Source organism: Pezoporus occidentalis, unplaced genomic scaffold (assembly GCF_034315485.1).
Source record: "Pezoporus occidentalis ecotype Australia unplaced genomic scaffold, CSIRO_AGI_Poc_V1 ctg4, whole genome shotgun sequence".
Lineage (NCBI taxonomy): Eukaryota > Metazoa > Chordata > Aves > Psittaciformes > Psittacidae > Pezoporus > Pezoporus occidentalis.
Genome location: NW_026915724.1, coordinates 12,226,254 through 12,239,599, shown reverse-complemented (window position 1 = coordinate 12,239,599; position 13,346 = coordinate 12,226,254). Strand labels below are relative to the sequence as shown.

The window sequence follows — 13,346 nt, the reverse complement described above, 5'->3', positions numbered from 1 at the left end:
TGTACTTATAAACCAAGATTTGATTGATCTAGAGAATCCAGCTATGGAAGCCTAAATTTATCCTTGTTTTAGTCATTTATCAGCCACAGAATACAATTAAACCCAGAAAAAGAGTAATTCTACAGCATGACATTTGGAAAAAATCTAGGGTTAGAAAAGGAGTGATAAGCCTCAGGACTATGTTTCCTTTAGTATTTCCATGTTAACTATGCTTTTACCTTCATTGTGTCACAGTTCAGTAGATTTCTGAAGAGATATAAATAGTCCTTATACATTGGTACTTTCCATCTCCGTGTCCCAACCTCTCCATCTTCACGGGATTCTTCTGATCCAGTTTCTTTTCCAAAAGAACCCTGAAAGAACACAGTTCTTTAAAGAATTGTGGTGGTTGACCATGTCTAGATGCCAGGTGCCCATGAAGTCACCCTATCACTCCCTTCCTCAGCAGGATATGAGGGCTGAAAATAAGATAGAAAGAACTTGTGGGCTGAGATAAACACAGTTTAATAAAGCAAGGTCCATGCACGGAAGCAAGGGAGAACAAAAGACTTTTCTCTGCTTCCCATCCGCAATGTCCAGCCACTGCTGGGAAGCAGGGCTTCAGTAGGAGTAGTGGTTGTCCCAGAAGACAAATAAAATAACAGTGGATGTCACTTCCCTCCTCCTCCTCTTTTCCCCCATCTTCTTATTGCTAAGCAGACCTCATATGGCATGGAATATCCCTTTGGTCAGTCTGGGCCCTGGCTATGTCCTCTTCCAAAACACAAGTGTGTGTGTGGGGGATGTTTGAGAGGGCAGCCTTGATGCTCTGCAAGCACTGCTCAGCAGTGGCCAAAACAGTGGTGTGTTATGAATACCTTTCCAGCTACAAATACAAGCACAGCACTATAATGGCTGCTACGGGGAAAACTAACTCCATCTCAGCCAAATCCCAATACAACTGTGTAAGTGTCTACCTGCCCAAGCTAGAACAGAATGTAAAATTACTTCTGCCAACAAGAAATGCTCAGCTTTCTCATTTAGCCAGTCTGACAAGAACACAAACTAACTAGCTCCTTTCAAAAATCTCTAAAGCTCTTCTAGTGGTTACTTGAGAAGCTCTATAGTTATCCGGCTGCCTAGGATTAAGAAGCTTTAACATCCTCCCTTAACGTTCAGTGCAACTTTTAACATGTCCAAAATTTGCTAACCTGGAAGAAAGTTGGATGACCTTAATTACAACCTACTTGGTTAAAGACAACCCAATCAAACAAGAACTGTAGAGAACAAAAGTCTATTTCCTGTCATTTTTTCCATTCAGTACAAGAGCCACGTCCTCATTATGTGGACCACAGACTAATAACAAGTGAGCCACAATTCAAACTGGGCAGCACCATTTTTGCTTCTTTGGGCCTTCCCCTTTTTACTGGGCTACATCATCAAGTACTGGAATGTGTTCTCTAGGAATTTAGATCAAATAAATATGTTTAAACAGCTATTTTACCTTTGAAAATGTGATTGGCTTGGAGAAAATTCTGATTAATCCCTGATGCACTGAAACAAACAAACAAAAATACATTTCCTGAGCAGACTTAAAGAGGCACAGCATCCATATCACTCACTATGTTAAAAATGAATTTTCTCTTTTCTATATTCTGTCATGATGAGGGAGAGGAAAAAGAATACAATTGATCCTTTAAGGACAAATATAGCCAAAATCAGAGGAATTATTCTAGGATGTTTCACAGGGAACCAGTTTTGAACTTGCTTCTTACTACTTTCTTTCAATACTGCTTTGATCTTTTCCTGACTCTGAAAGCAGTGATGACCAAGGCATTCCTCATAATGCCCATACTGAAAAAGGCAACAACTCCCAGTAACTCTAACAGGCATGGACTTAGGACCTCCATTCTGGCATGGTGGTTGAGTGCACTGCATCCCAAACCAAGAACATAGAAAACAATGAAAATGCCACAACAGAGAAAAGCCACAGAAAATAACTGAAATAAAATTAAAAAAACTTCTGAAAGTCATTATAATAAAATGTCAGCATGCTGGAGGCTACTGGAATTGTCAGGTCCCAGTGTTGACATTATTACATTTGCAGGACTTTATCTCATTAACTTCATACTTGGAAGTTTCTCTTTTTCTATGTGCAAGTTCCAGATCATAGAAAGATTTCATTTCTAACACAGATAACGCTCACCCTCATTTCTGTGAAATTTTGTAGGGGTAAGTGAAATGGTATTGAACAGAGCTTTGTACATTTTTCTGTGAAATCCCCTTCTCCCCATAATCCTTCAGAGCAGGAACATAAGTCTTTATGTTCAAAAAGATTTTCACAAAAATATACTCTGTTGCCCTTGGTGACAGCCACTGCATCATCCAAAACAGTTGTTCAACATATTACTTGAATAATTTAACAATGGATATTGGAAAAAAAAAAAACATGAGAACCCTAAATCTCCATTATTAGAAGATGGGAAAAGGTTTATCTCTGACCCCAAAGGGCTATTCCACGTATCTCTCTTACAATCAGTTAAACATTTTAGGACAAAAAAAAAGGATCCAAACAAAAAAGGCTCCACGACCCCACCAAAAACCCACAACAAAGTTAATGTGACAGACTCACCCACAGTGCTAACAAAACTCCAGAGAACTGGACCTTTTCCTGAGAGGGCAAGAAATATCTTTATTATAGATCTGCAACAGACTACCTGCATTTTTTCACTGTACTGTGGAAAGCTGTTGATCTGCAGCACAACTAGATGTTCAAGAACTGGTGTGTATACTTCAGGAATCTAGAATAAATAGAAAACAAAACATCCATCATGCAAAGCCAATGATTATAACTCAGTATCAATGTGAAGAATTATGCTAAATTATTTCATATTTATCCATTTCAAATTTACAATTCTTTGTCATGACCCATCCGAGAATAATAAAACACTTAGCAAGTGAATACATCTTAGATGTAAAAAAAAAAAAAACCACCACCAACCAAAACTAAACCAACCAATCAAAAAAACCCAACAAAACAAAACCACCAAAAAATCCCAACAAAACAAAACCACCAAAAAATCCCAACCAACCAACAACAACAACAAAAACAACCCCAACAAACCAAACCGAACACGCACAATAATAAAATTTCCTGGAACACATTATGGAAAGTAGCTCCTGGATAGATTAGTGCTTCAGTGGAACCAGTTTTAAGCTTCTTTAGAAAAGCACCAATTTACTTAAACAATAATAACACAGCTGTATAATCTGCTAATCCTTAACAATCTGAGTACAGAATATAGGTGAAAGTCTCTTCTCTGCCCCAACCTTGCTTCCCAGCTCCAGCTAGGATCCAGAAAGCTCTCATTAGAACACACACAGCATTGCATGAGAAGAAAATCAAAGTAACAGCTCTTAGAACACTCTAAGTATCAGTACTGAAAGAAAAAGCAGCAACATTGTGTAATAAACACATAAAAAGAAGGGTAAGGCTCGGTCCAAATAAATACCTTCACCCACAAAAAACAGAAAACTGTTCATAGTTAGCTATCATTACATAACTGGTTTTCATTACAATGCACTGAAGTATTTTATTTAGTATGTTCTGTGCATTTTTTTTTTCAAATAAAATCCAATAAAGCATTCTCCTAGTAATTCTTCCCATGCCCTAGGAGCTAAATGTCATCGTATTTCAGCTAAAAAACACACCTTCTGTCACTGGTTCACAGGTACTACCTCATTACACATCTCTACCTGTATTACAAAACCAAGATGACTGGTACTTTAAATACTCCACTTACTGTATCTATATGGAATATCACACTTGCAATGGACTGGAGGAAACTTGGTAACTGATACAGATGGTCATCTATTGTTTCTGCTTCTGTGAGATACATTTGCTTACAACGCTGAAGGAGCTCAACATACATGTCGTCAACATCCTTAGAATGTATAGCTTTACAGGGCTTACAGGAGAGAAAATAAAATCCCGATTTCACAACTCTGAACAGTCAAGCAAACATATGCTGTAGCACTAAACCCTAGCCAAGTCTTCACTGAATCATAGTAAGAATCATCTTTTTTTTCCAGGAACTCAACATATCTGAATAAATTAGGTATTCCACTTTCTACATGTATTAGAAACATGGTACCTGCAATGAACTAAAATAACAGTTGATTGATGAAATGCAATTTACTGTAAGAGTACTTGAACTTCCAGTGTCATGATTCAAATCTAGTCTGAAATGCATGGAGCTTGGCTGCAAATATCTTATGTATGGCACTGTGGATAATACTACTCACTTATATTTTGACCTAGCTGAATAAAAATATGAAGTGGCTGATCTTAATGTGGATTAACCAATTATCATCCACTACTATTTAACATTTAACCCAGCAGCATGAGTTCTGAACTTTCATTGCACTGGGATCTGTATAGATGATACAGACTACTCTTAAACTAATGAAGTGGTGGAAAGCACCACAAACAGTACTACAGGATTATGTCATGATGCTTCAGGATTTCTATAGAATGATTTGTAAATCACAGTGTTTAGCACGAATTAGGACAAAAAAAAATCTTTATGAAAAGAAACCAGGAACCAGGTCACAGGCAAGAACTATAGTAGGGAACTGCCCATGGAAAAAGAATGGACTGATTTAGGTAATTACAAAATACAAGAGTTAGGCTAAAGGTTGAACCTAGTCTGGCTAAAAACATGCTGACAAAATTAAGACTATCCATTTATCATTTGTAGAACCATAAGTATCAATTTATTTCAGTGATTAGAAAGTAAAAGAAATGTTCTGTCGTGAAACTGAATCAATCACTGAACTTGTGTTTAGTTTAAGGCCACTACTTGCAGTAGCAGCAAGACTCCACTGCCTCACAACCTAGCATCTGATGCTTGGCCAAGATTTGGTCTAAACATGCTAGCAACTATTAGTGTGTCTTAATATATTAAAGATTTGTAAGTATTGGAGCCTAAGGATCCCTTTTTCCTGTTAAAATTTGCAGTATTATTGTCAGTGTTTATATTATGCAATTTTAATTAACTTATTTTGTTTTGTAATGAGATATTTTTAACATGTTTTTTTCAATTCAGTAATTTGATATATGTCATTTTTTTCTGGAAACAATACCTATAACACAATTCCTTTCTAGCTCATGTCACAGAACAAAGCAAATGCACTCTGCTCTAAAGGCAGCAAAAAGAGAAGATTCAGCTAGTAACCAGCTAGACTCTCACATTTCCTAACCTACTCTAAAAAATCTTAATACACATCGACAGAGCTCCCGCTAAAGTCAGTGTGCATGTCAATGATTTTCAACCAGTGTCACTAATTAAGTTCAACACTTAATACAGAAACATAAGCATTCCCTATGTAACAAGCTGCCTAGAGTTGTAAAAGGAATGGTATATGAATCCTAGCTTTAAATCCATTCAATATGGGCCTTTATCAGAACAAGTTTCCTGCACATACTGCTGCAAAAAGCCCATATCCACGAATGGCAATAGATAACTCTTTGTTGCTTGAATCCATTCTTCTGATGATTGCATAGAACTGCTCCATGAAGAACTGCAACTTGCTCTTGTGTAGCTCTGCATCCTTAGCTACTATTAAAGACATCTGTAAAGCAGAAGCAAAAAATTCAGCATTTCCAGAAACACGAAAAAAGCCACCAAAAATTACAGTAAGTCTTAAAAAATACCTAGCACTTCAAGCAATTATTTATTAATCAGATTCACCAAACTTCTAAGCACCAAGTATTCCCACTATTTCAAGAAATTTAACTTTCCTTTAGTGTCAAGAGATCCCAATGAAGTTACAGTACCTGCTTGAGGAATGAATCTAGTGCCGAATGACTGGCTTTCTTCAGGTCCTGATTTGCATGGCCACACCATTTACACATTGTTTCAAAAAGGGTGACATAATTGTCCAGGAGCAAGGCACCAAACTGAGCAGCATGCCAGCTGAACAACTGTAAACCAGCTGCAATTTAATAACAATTCTCATTAAAAGTCTTATATTCCATTTTTCAAAACCAGACCAGACTATCAAAGTCCACATTAGGATTTTAGGTAGGTATACCTACAATGACTGGAGGGTGAAAAATGTATTCTTCTAGCCAGTATGGTATCAGTATCCAAACATTAAGAACTTAAGCATTAAAACAACCCCCCAAAATCCTATTTGATGTACACCATTATGGAAAGCACAGCTGTGTTCTCAAGTAATTTACATTAACAGTGAAAAAGAAAGGGAGCGATTCTGCTGGTTACAAATAATAATAATCACACAGTTCACAAAGATTTGGTTTCTGTGGTCATGATTATGCTCAGGTCCCCTCCTCCACCAAACTGTGATACAGACAAATAAAGAACTCGGAATAAAGGTCATTTCACAACCCCAAAGACAAGCATAAATGAAATTTCAAGACCCTTCATGAATTATCTGGGGGAGAGCAAAGTATCTTTAAAGAGGGTTTTAGCCTTCACAGTTGCCATGGGCCTAGTACCCAAACGTTGCATTTTTGCAATTTCTGCATAAACCACTCACATTTCACAGGCCAATTTCTCATTTTCTTAATGAAATTCATTTGTTCCTAATTTCCTTCACCATCCAGTGAAATTACCCTTCTATTTCTATTTTTTCCTTTAACCCCATCTTTTTCTTTTCTCCTAATTTGCTGTATGATATCTGTCTTATTTCTACTCCTACGATGATTCCTCTCTCATATGAAGATTTTGTACTACTCCTGAAGGGAAAATGGCATCAAGTGTAATGCTGTTGTTCATTGGCTCACTAGACCTTGCCTAGTTTAACCAAATACACGTTTAACTCTTGAGACTCCAACTTAAGGTACACCAGCTTTGCCCCCTGATGAGTTTAGAAGATTGAAGAATAGAGCCACCTGAAGACAGCCAGTAGAGAATAAATGACAGGAGACACCATTGTATGTATGGTATCCACCTCAACACGAACCAAATTAATTTGCAGTCTTACCCAGATGTACTGCATATCGCTTCTGATCAACCTGTAATACCAGAAAAGGTTTGTCATGTGATTTATTCTTCATCGGGGCTGATCCATTTATGTGGAACAATTTGCATGTGGCAGGTTTACCTGTGGGTTGATTGCCTTCATTGCAAAATCAAAAATCTCTTTTGCCGTCTGAGGATCTGTGAAACAATCCAATAATGAGTATTTTGCTATTGAGACACAAGAGGTAGAGTGAAGACAAAGATATTTTTATCCAAAGCTTGGCATGCAGAAGCAATATAGGAAAGCTTCACATACATCATTCTAAGAGGCAGAGATGCTTTTTTATGGAATACTTTAAAATTGAATTGTATGTGTATATGCACTGATTCTTCCAAATACCCATGTTTTAACAGACATGGATTTCTAAGGGAAACACATTTCTCTATACACCACATTCCAGCTCAGCTGCCCAATCTCTGATTAGAAAACAGCACTTCCACATTTATGTACACAAACACACTGAGGAAGCCACTCCACACTAACACAGACTACAAGACCCATGTAGTTCGACAGGCCTTGCTTTTGCATAAACTATCTGCCAGTAGGGAAATTTTCATTCTGAGTTCACAGAATGAAACAGCACTGTTTCCTGGCAGTGTAATGACTAAAATATATAAAATTGTATAACTGTCTTTCACACAGAGTAAGACCATACCTTCGTCCACAGATTTGGTAAAATTGTACATGAGTGCAACCAGTCCCCTCAGACATCCTGCTACAACAGGTAGCTTGGGTCCCCTTGTAGTTGATGTCATCTAAAAAAATAGGGAATTGAAAAAAACCATTATCCTGAAGCTAAAATGAATTTACACCAAGGCTTCCCAGTTCCTAGAAGTGTAGATAAAATAACATATTACAACTTAATATGGTGATGTCAGCACTTAACTTTATGAACGCAAGTCCACAGAAACATCTCCTACTCAGTTTCATATCATTTGGGAAAGAGATTAACTACAGAAGCATAAGAAATCCTTTGAAAAGCATAAAACATGTTCCACCAAGATCAACCATAGGAAATTTTAGATAGCACACCATAATGTCTTAAAAGTGCAGAATACAGTAAAGTTCAGCAGAAGTGTGATATTTACCTGAAGTGCAAAGATTCTGTAGCTAGTAGAAACCAAAACAGAACTACTAATGCATAGCAATATGACTTTTCTTAGGCACTACCATAGTGAAAACCACGTGCCACCTTTTCTCAGAGTAAACTAGTTAATTTGCTGTCACTGATGGCCTTGAATTTTTACTTTGAAAGCTTCTCAAAACCAGAGAACAAACTTCAACAGAAGCATTTATGACTGTCCAGTTAAATCCCTACAAATTGTACTAGTTACAATAGTATTCCAATATACAGTGCCACACACAAAGGGAAAAAAAACAAAGCAATGCAAGAGTCTAAAAAGAAATTTCAATCGTACCTGTGTTTTAAGCTCTCCCAGATAAGCTCGGAATAGTTTTTCAGAGTTGTTAATCATTTCACTAGGCTGGACCTCTCCCAAAACTCCCAAAAGCTCATAAATCTTCTCCAGTACTAAAAAGTTATTTAATATTATTAAATATTAATTACTGAAGTCGTTACTTTGACATTTCCATTGCCTTTCCTATGTAACTTGCAACCATGAAAAAAACATCCCTGTTGGTTTAATTTTAATTGGTGATCAGCATGGCAGAAAGGCAGCTCTTTATCATGTACACAGATATATATATACCTACATCCTATGATGCGAGGTGCATCCTCCTCTCACATTAAAACACATGTACTTCTTTCAAACAAGGCTTAGAAATCTGATTAAAGGTCATATCCACTGAGGAAGCATATACCACTAAACCAGCTCCTGGCCTTCAGGTTATGCTGAATCTTTTAAGTACCACCACAGTTAAGGCCAATAGCTAGCAGAAACTTAGGCTTGAGTTCAGACTGAAGGGTTCTATGCAGGCACAGCAAGTTTTGCAAGGGTTAGACCTGTCAAACCAAGATTTCAGCTGCAACTAGCTAAGAAGATCAAATTAGAGCTCATATTAGTATGCTTAACATCATAAATAACATGATTAAGCAAGGGAGGAACTGATGAGCTCATATTAGGGGTGACTGATGCAGCAGTTCTCTCAGTAAAACTGCAGCTCTGAGGACATAACTGGGCAGGTATGGAATAAGGTTACAAAGAGCTTTAGAATCACTGAATCATTCAGGTTGGAAAAGACCTTTAAGATCATTGAGTCCAACAGTCAACCTAACACTGCCAAGTCCACCACTAAACCATGTCCCTAAGTGCCACATCTATGGGTCTTTTAAATACTTCCAGGGATGGTGACTCCACCACTGCCCTGGGCAGCCTTTTCCAATGCTTGACCACCCTTTCTGTGAAGAAAATTTTCCTAATAGCCAATTTAAACCTCCCTAGGCACAGCTTGAGGCTGTTACCTCTTGTCCTACCGCTTGTTGGAAGAAGAGACCGACCCCCACCTCACTACTGTAGAGAGCGACAAGGTCTCCCCCGAGCCTCCTTTTCTCCAGGCTAAACATCCCCAGTTTCCTCAGCCACTCCTCATCAGACTTGGGCTCCAGGCTCTTCACCAGCTTTGCTGCCCTTCTCTGGATGCACTCCAGCACCTTAGTGTCTCTCTTGTAGAGTGGCCCAAAACTGAACCAAGCATTCAAGGTGTGGCAGGTACTCTCTTATGTCAGGAATCCTAAACCAGACCTTGGCTTAAATTCAGTATGAACTGCCACAACTAAATGCAGTTACAAGATTTCTCACACGTGTTAGCTCATACATATATACAGGCCTGCGAAGCACCAGCTAACTGCATGATCATGATCAAAAGACCTGAACAAACTTTACTAGCTCCAGAACACCAACAGCTACTATTTTTAAGCACACTTGCCATTGGAATAGCATTTATACATTTTCCTGGGGTATAATGCAACAAAACCTGAGTGCAAATAAAACACAGGTCACTGGTAGAAAAAGTAAAGCCTACCTGTATCAGAAATTTTACTTTTTATGGCAAGTTCCCCATAAAATTTATTAAATATCTCCCCAATTTTCATTTCTTCCATCAGACAGGAACGCTGTAAACTTCGAAGTAACTACAATAAAAAAATATATAATTTAGGAAAATCATTAATATCGATACTACAATCCTACTTGATCTAAATAAAACCACAGTCCGTATGTGTAACTTCAGCCTAAGTATGCTATTCAATAAAATAGATTTGAGGTGACTGGTCCAGGAAAGAGTACTGGCATGAAATCTACTTTAACAACAAATTACCTTCCTACATAGGTATTAATTTTATAGGTTTTAATTTATATTATACATATCAGATATAGATCATCTACATGAAAATTACAGACAGTAGATTTTTATATTTATATATAAAAACCCCATGAAAGCACAGGTTTAGCAAGTCTACAGTAGCCTTTATCATACTGTATTTCTCTCCCTGCTGCTATAAAGCAAATCCAAGTCACAGAAAAACTGAGACTGAATAACTCAGAAGGGAGTTTTGGTTTTCATAAAAAAAACTAAGTAGGTACAAAAGCATTTGCAAAACAATGGTTTAATGCATTCTAAGGAAGAATGTTCTGAAATTACTGTCTCAACTGTGTCTTGTGCTAGTAGATTAAGGAATGACATGTTCATATGTAAGCAATCAACTGGAGAAATATTGAAGACAATCTGTTGTAAAGACGTATCTCTTATTAACATTTAAATATTACACTACCACTATTCTCTTCCTACTGCAGAGTACAGATTTTCTGCATGATGTGGCGTAACCATATTAATACTACAGGTTTTCTACTTTTTTTCTAGAAGCAAGAGATATTTATAAAATGCCTTCACCTTAATCAGGAGTTCCAGAGCTGGGATTTTACATTTTGCTGCTCTCTCTTTTGTGTAAGCACTAATACAAGTTTGCTAGATAGAAAAGAAAATAGAGATTATAATACAAACAGAGAAAGGAATTCAAAGATAACAATGTATTAATCTACTTCTTCAAAGTATCTGTTCCTAACAAGCTTAAGGTTTTAAAAAAGACTAAAACAATAAAAATGTCCAGTCCCAAAAGCAGCTTCATTGACAACACTGCAGCATAGTCTGACAAAAAAACAAATCCCAGCTCAAGCAAAGAAAACGCAGTTTCTGAAATAACAGACACACGTAGCAAATTTTCCACTTCTGTACTATCATTCCTTACAATACATAGCTACTGACTTGAGAACAGAAAGTACATTGGTACAGCTGAGCTTGTCTATACAGACCAATATTATTCAGCAACCTAAAGTCAAAGAATGTTGGTTTTAGAGGTACTGTATTTTCCACCAATTTCTGTACATATTGCAAAAGTAACAACTTCACAGAAGAATTTTTTAAAAAATATCTAAAGCTAACCACCACCTATAGAAATATTAAGACGTGACACTTTAATTAGTGTGCTTGGTTTGTATAAATAAACTTATAAATATTATTTTCAATATCAAGAACATATTTTCAAAATCAATATCCACTATGTTCTATAAAAAGAAGTTAATTAAGTCTATAGTTGAAGAAACAATTCCACATTTCTTTATTGTATGAATTATACTTTATGTTCATCAAGTTATTCCAGCTCTAACAAGCACGCTGGACAAGAATAAAGCATACAGGAAGGGGAGAAGGATAGTTATGAATCTGTTAGAGTATGAGATCAAATTATTTCAACCATTTGGCAAAGACCTTTAGGAAACAATTTTCTTTTACCCACCTTAATATGGCAGGCATAAGGATGAACTTTGTCACCATTTTTTTCCATAAAGACACAAAGAAATTTCAGTGCTTCTTCCCTGCAATCTCGAAACTGAAAGTTAAAAGAAAAAAACATCTAGTCTTAATACATATAACGTGCTGTTCATCAAGCACTATCTCTACATTTAAAAATTAATGGTTTTAAATTGAAAGAGGGTAGATTTAAACATTAGGAAGAAGTTCTTTACTGTTAGGGTGGTGAGGCACTGCCACAGGCTGCTCAGAGAAGTTGTGGCTGCCTCGTCCCTGGCAGTGTTCAAGGCCAGGCTGGACAGGGCTTGGAGCAACCTGCTCAAGTGGAAAGTGTCCCTGCCCATGGCAGGGTGGTTGGAACTAGATTAGCTGTAAAGTCCCTTCCAAACCAAACCATTCTATGACTTTTTTATTATATGAATTAAAGTTTACCAACTTACCTCCTCAATGCCGAGGGACCTGTGGATAAACACGAGTAAGCCATGCTCTTGGGAAAACACGAGGGACAGGTGCAGGGCTGCAGGGAAGCAAACAAACCATGGGCAGTTGGTTTACTTTCTAGAGCAGGCAGAGCTGGAGGGCTTGACACCACTCAGCCCATCACTTTGTGCAGAACGATGCCTTACCCCCTTGGACTGGGCTGATGCTTGTGATCAGAAAAAACACACCTAGACGTGGGTGTTTCTGACCCCCACATGGATGTGAATATAGGTTCTGTGACTCTGACCTCATGCCAGGGCTGGGGGAAAGCCAACCTGGGCGCAGGTGGGCAGAGAGGGGCATGCACTAAAGTGTTTTGAACCAAGGTAAGTGGTTACCTGGGGTAAGAAACTGCCCCTCCCCCGAAATGAAGCATTTTACATCAGGCCAGCAGCCCTCAAATGTCGAGTGAAGAACTGAGGGATGGCAAGGCCATCCCCCAGGACCACGGGTCTGATGCACTGTGTAACCACCACCGCCCCCCCAACCCCCCCATTAGCGATCCCTCCCCAAGACGAGGGGGTGTTTCGAAGCCAATACAGAGCGTACGGCCGGGCAGGCCCCGCACACGGCCCCACTCAGAGGCCCTGAAGCACCCCTGTCCCCTCGCCCGCCCCGGGGCCCGAGTGCGCACCCTGCTCGTCACTCTCCAGGCTGGTGAGACAGGTCTCGCCCAGGCTGCGGAGGAGGGTATATCCATGCAGGGCGGCGCTGGTAGCATCACCGGGCTGCAGGCAACGGTGTAGCTGGAGCAAATACTCATGGACACCCACCATCCTGCCCCAGCCCCGCCGCGGGCCGCCCAACAAAAACAGGCGGAAGCGGGAGCCAAGGAGCCGCCCCCGGCCGCATCCAACACAGCCAGCTTGGGGGGGGTGGGGACGGACGGACGGACGCGCTGTGGCGTTGTGACTGGTAAACTCGGAGGAAGGAGAAGAGTGGGTAGACCTCAGCCACACCATTCAGAGCGGAAGGAGGCAGCACGATCGTCTAACGGCCAGCGGCAGGCGGCATCTTTATGTGTCTCGCCGCATGACCGGATCAATTGACGCAATACACTAGTAGACATCCCC

General features: G+C 39.0%; 1 protein-coding gene across 1 annotated transcript in view; it reads right to left on the bottom strand.

Moving 5' to 3' along the window:
• PRKDC (protein kinase, DNA-activated, catalytic subunit) overlaps positions 1 to 13,093 on the bottom strand; it is an 81,991-nt gene extending 68,898 nt beyond the window's left edge. Inside the window, exons 1-15 of the mRNA XM_062633440.1 lie at positions 12,908 to 13,093; positions 12,234 to 12,310; positions 11,780 to 11,872; positions 10,879 to 10,953; positions 10,012 to 10,120; positions 8,448 to 8,560; positions 7,685 to 7,784; positions 7,111 to 7,166; positions 6,991 to 7,021; positions 5,819 to 5,976; positions 5,467 to 5,613; positions 3,783 to 3,947; positions 2,612 to 2,780; positions 1,484 to 1,533; positions 219 to 353 (exon numbers count right to left, since the gene is read on the bottom strand). Coding sequence (XP_062489424.1) covers positions 219 to 353; positions 1,484 to 1,533; positions 2,612 to 2,780; positions 3,783 to 3,947; positions 5,467 to 5,613; positions 5,819 to 5,976; positions 6,991 to 7,021; positions 7,111 to 7,166; positions 7,685 to 7,784; positions 8,448 to 8,560; positions 10,012 to 10,120; positions 10,879 to 10,953; positions 11,780 to 11,872; positions 12,234 to 12,310; positions 12,908 to 13,049 — 1,620 coding nt within the window. The 5' untranslated portion in view covers positions 13,050 to 13,093. The remainder of the gene's footprint in view (positions 1 to 218; positions 354 to 1,483; positions 1,534 to 2,611; positions 2,781 to 3,782; positions 3,948 to 5,466; positions 5,614 to 5,818; positions 5,977 to 6,990; positions 7,022 to 7,110; positions 7,167 to 7,684; positions 7,785 to 8,447; positions 8,561 to 10,011; positions 10,121 to 10,878; positions 10,954 to 11,779; positions 11,873 to 12,233; positions 12,311 to 12,907) is intronic.
• Between the last annotated feature and the right edge of the window lie 253 nt (positions 13,094 to 13,346).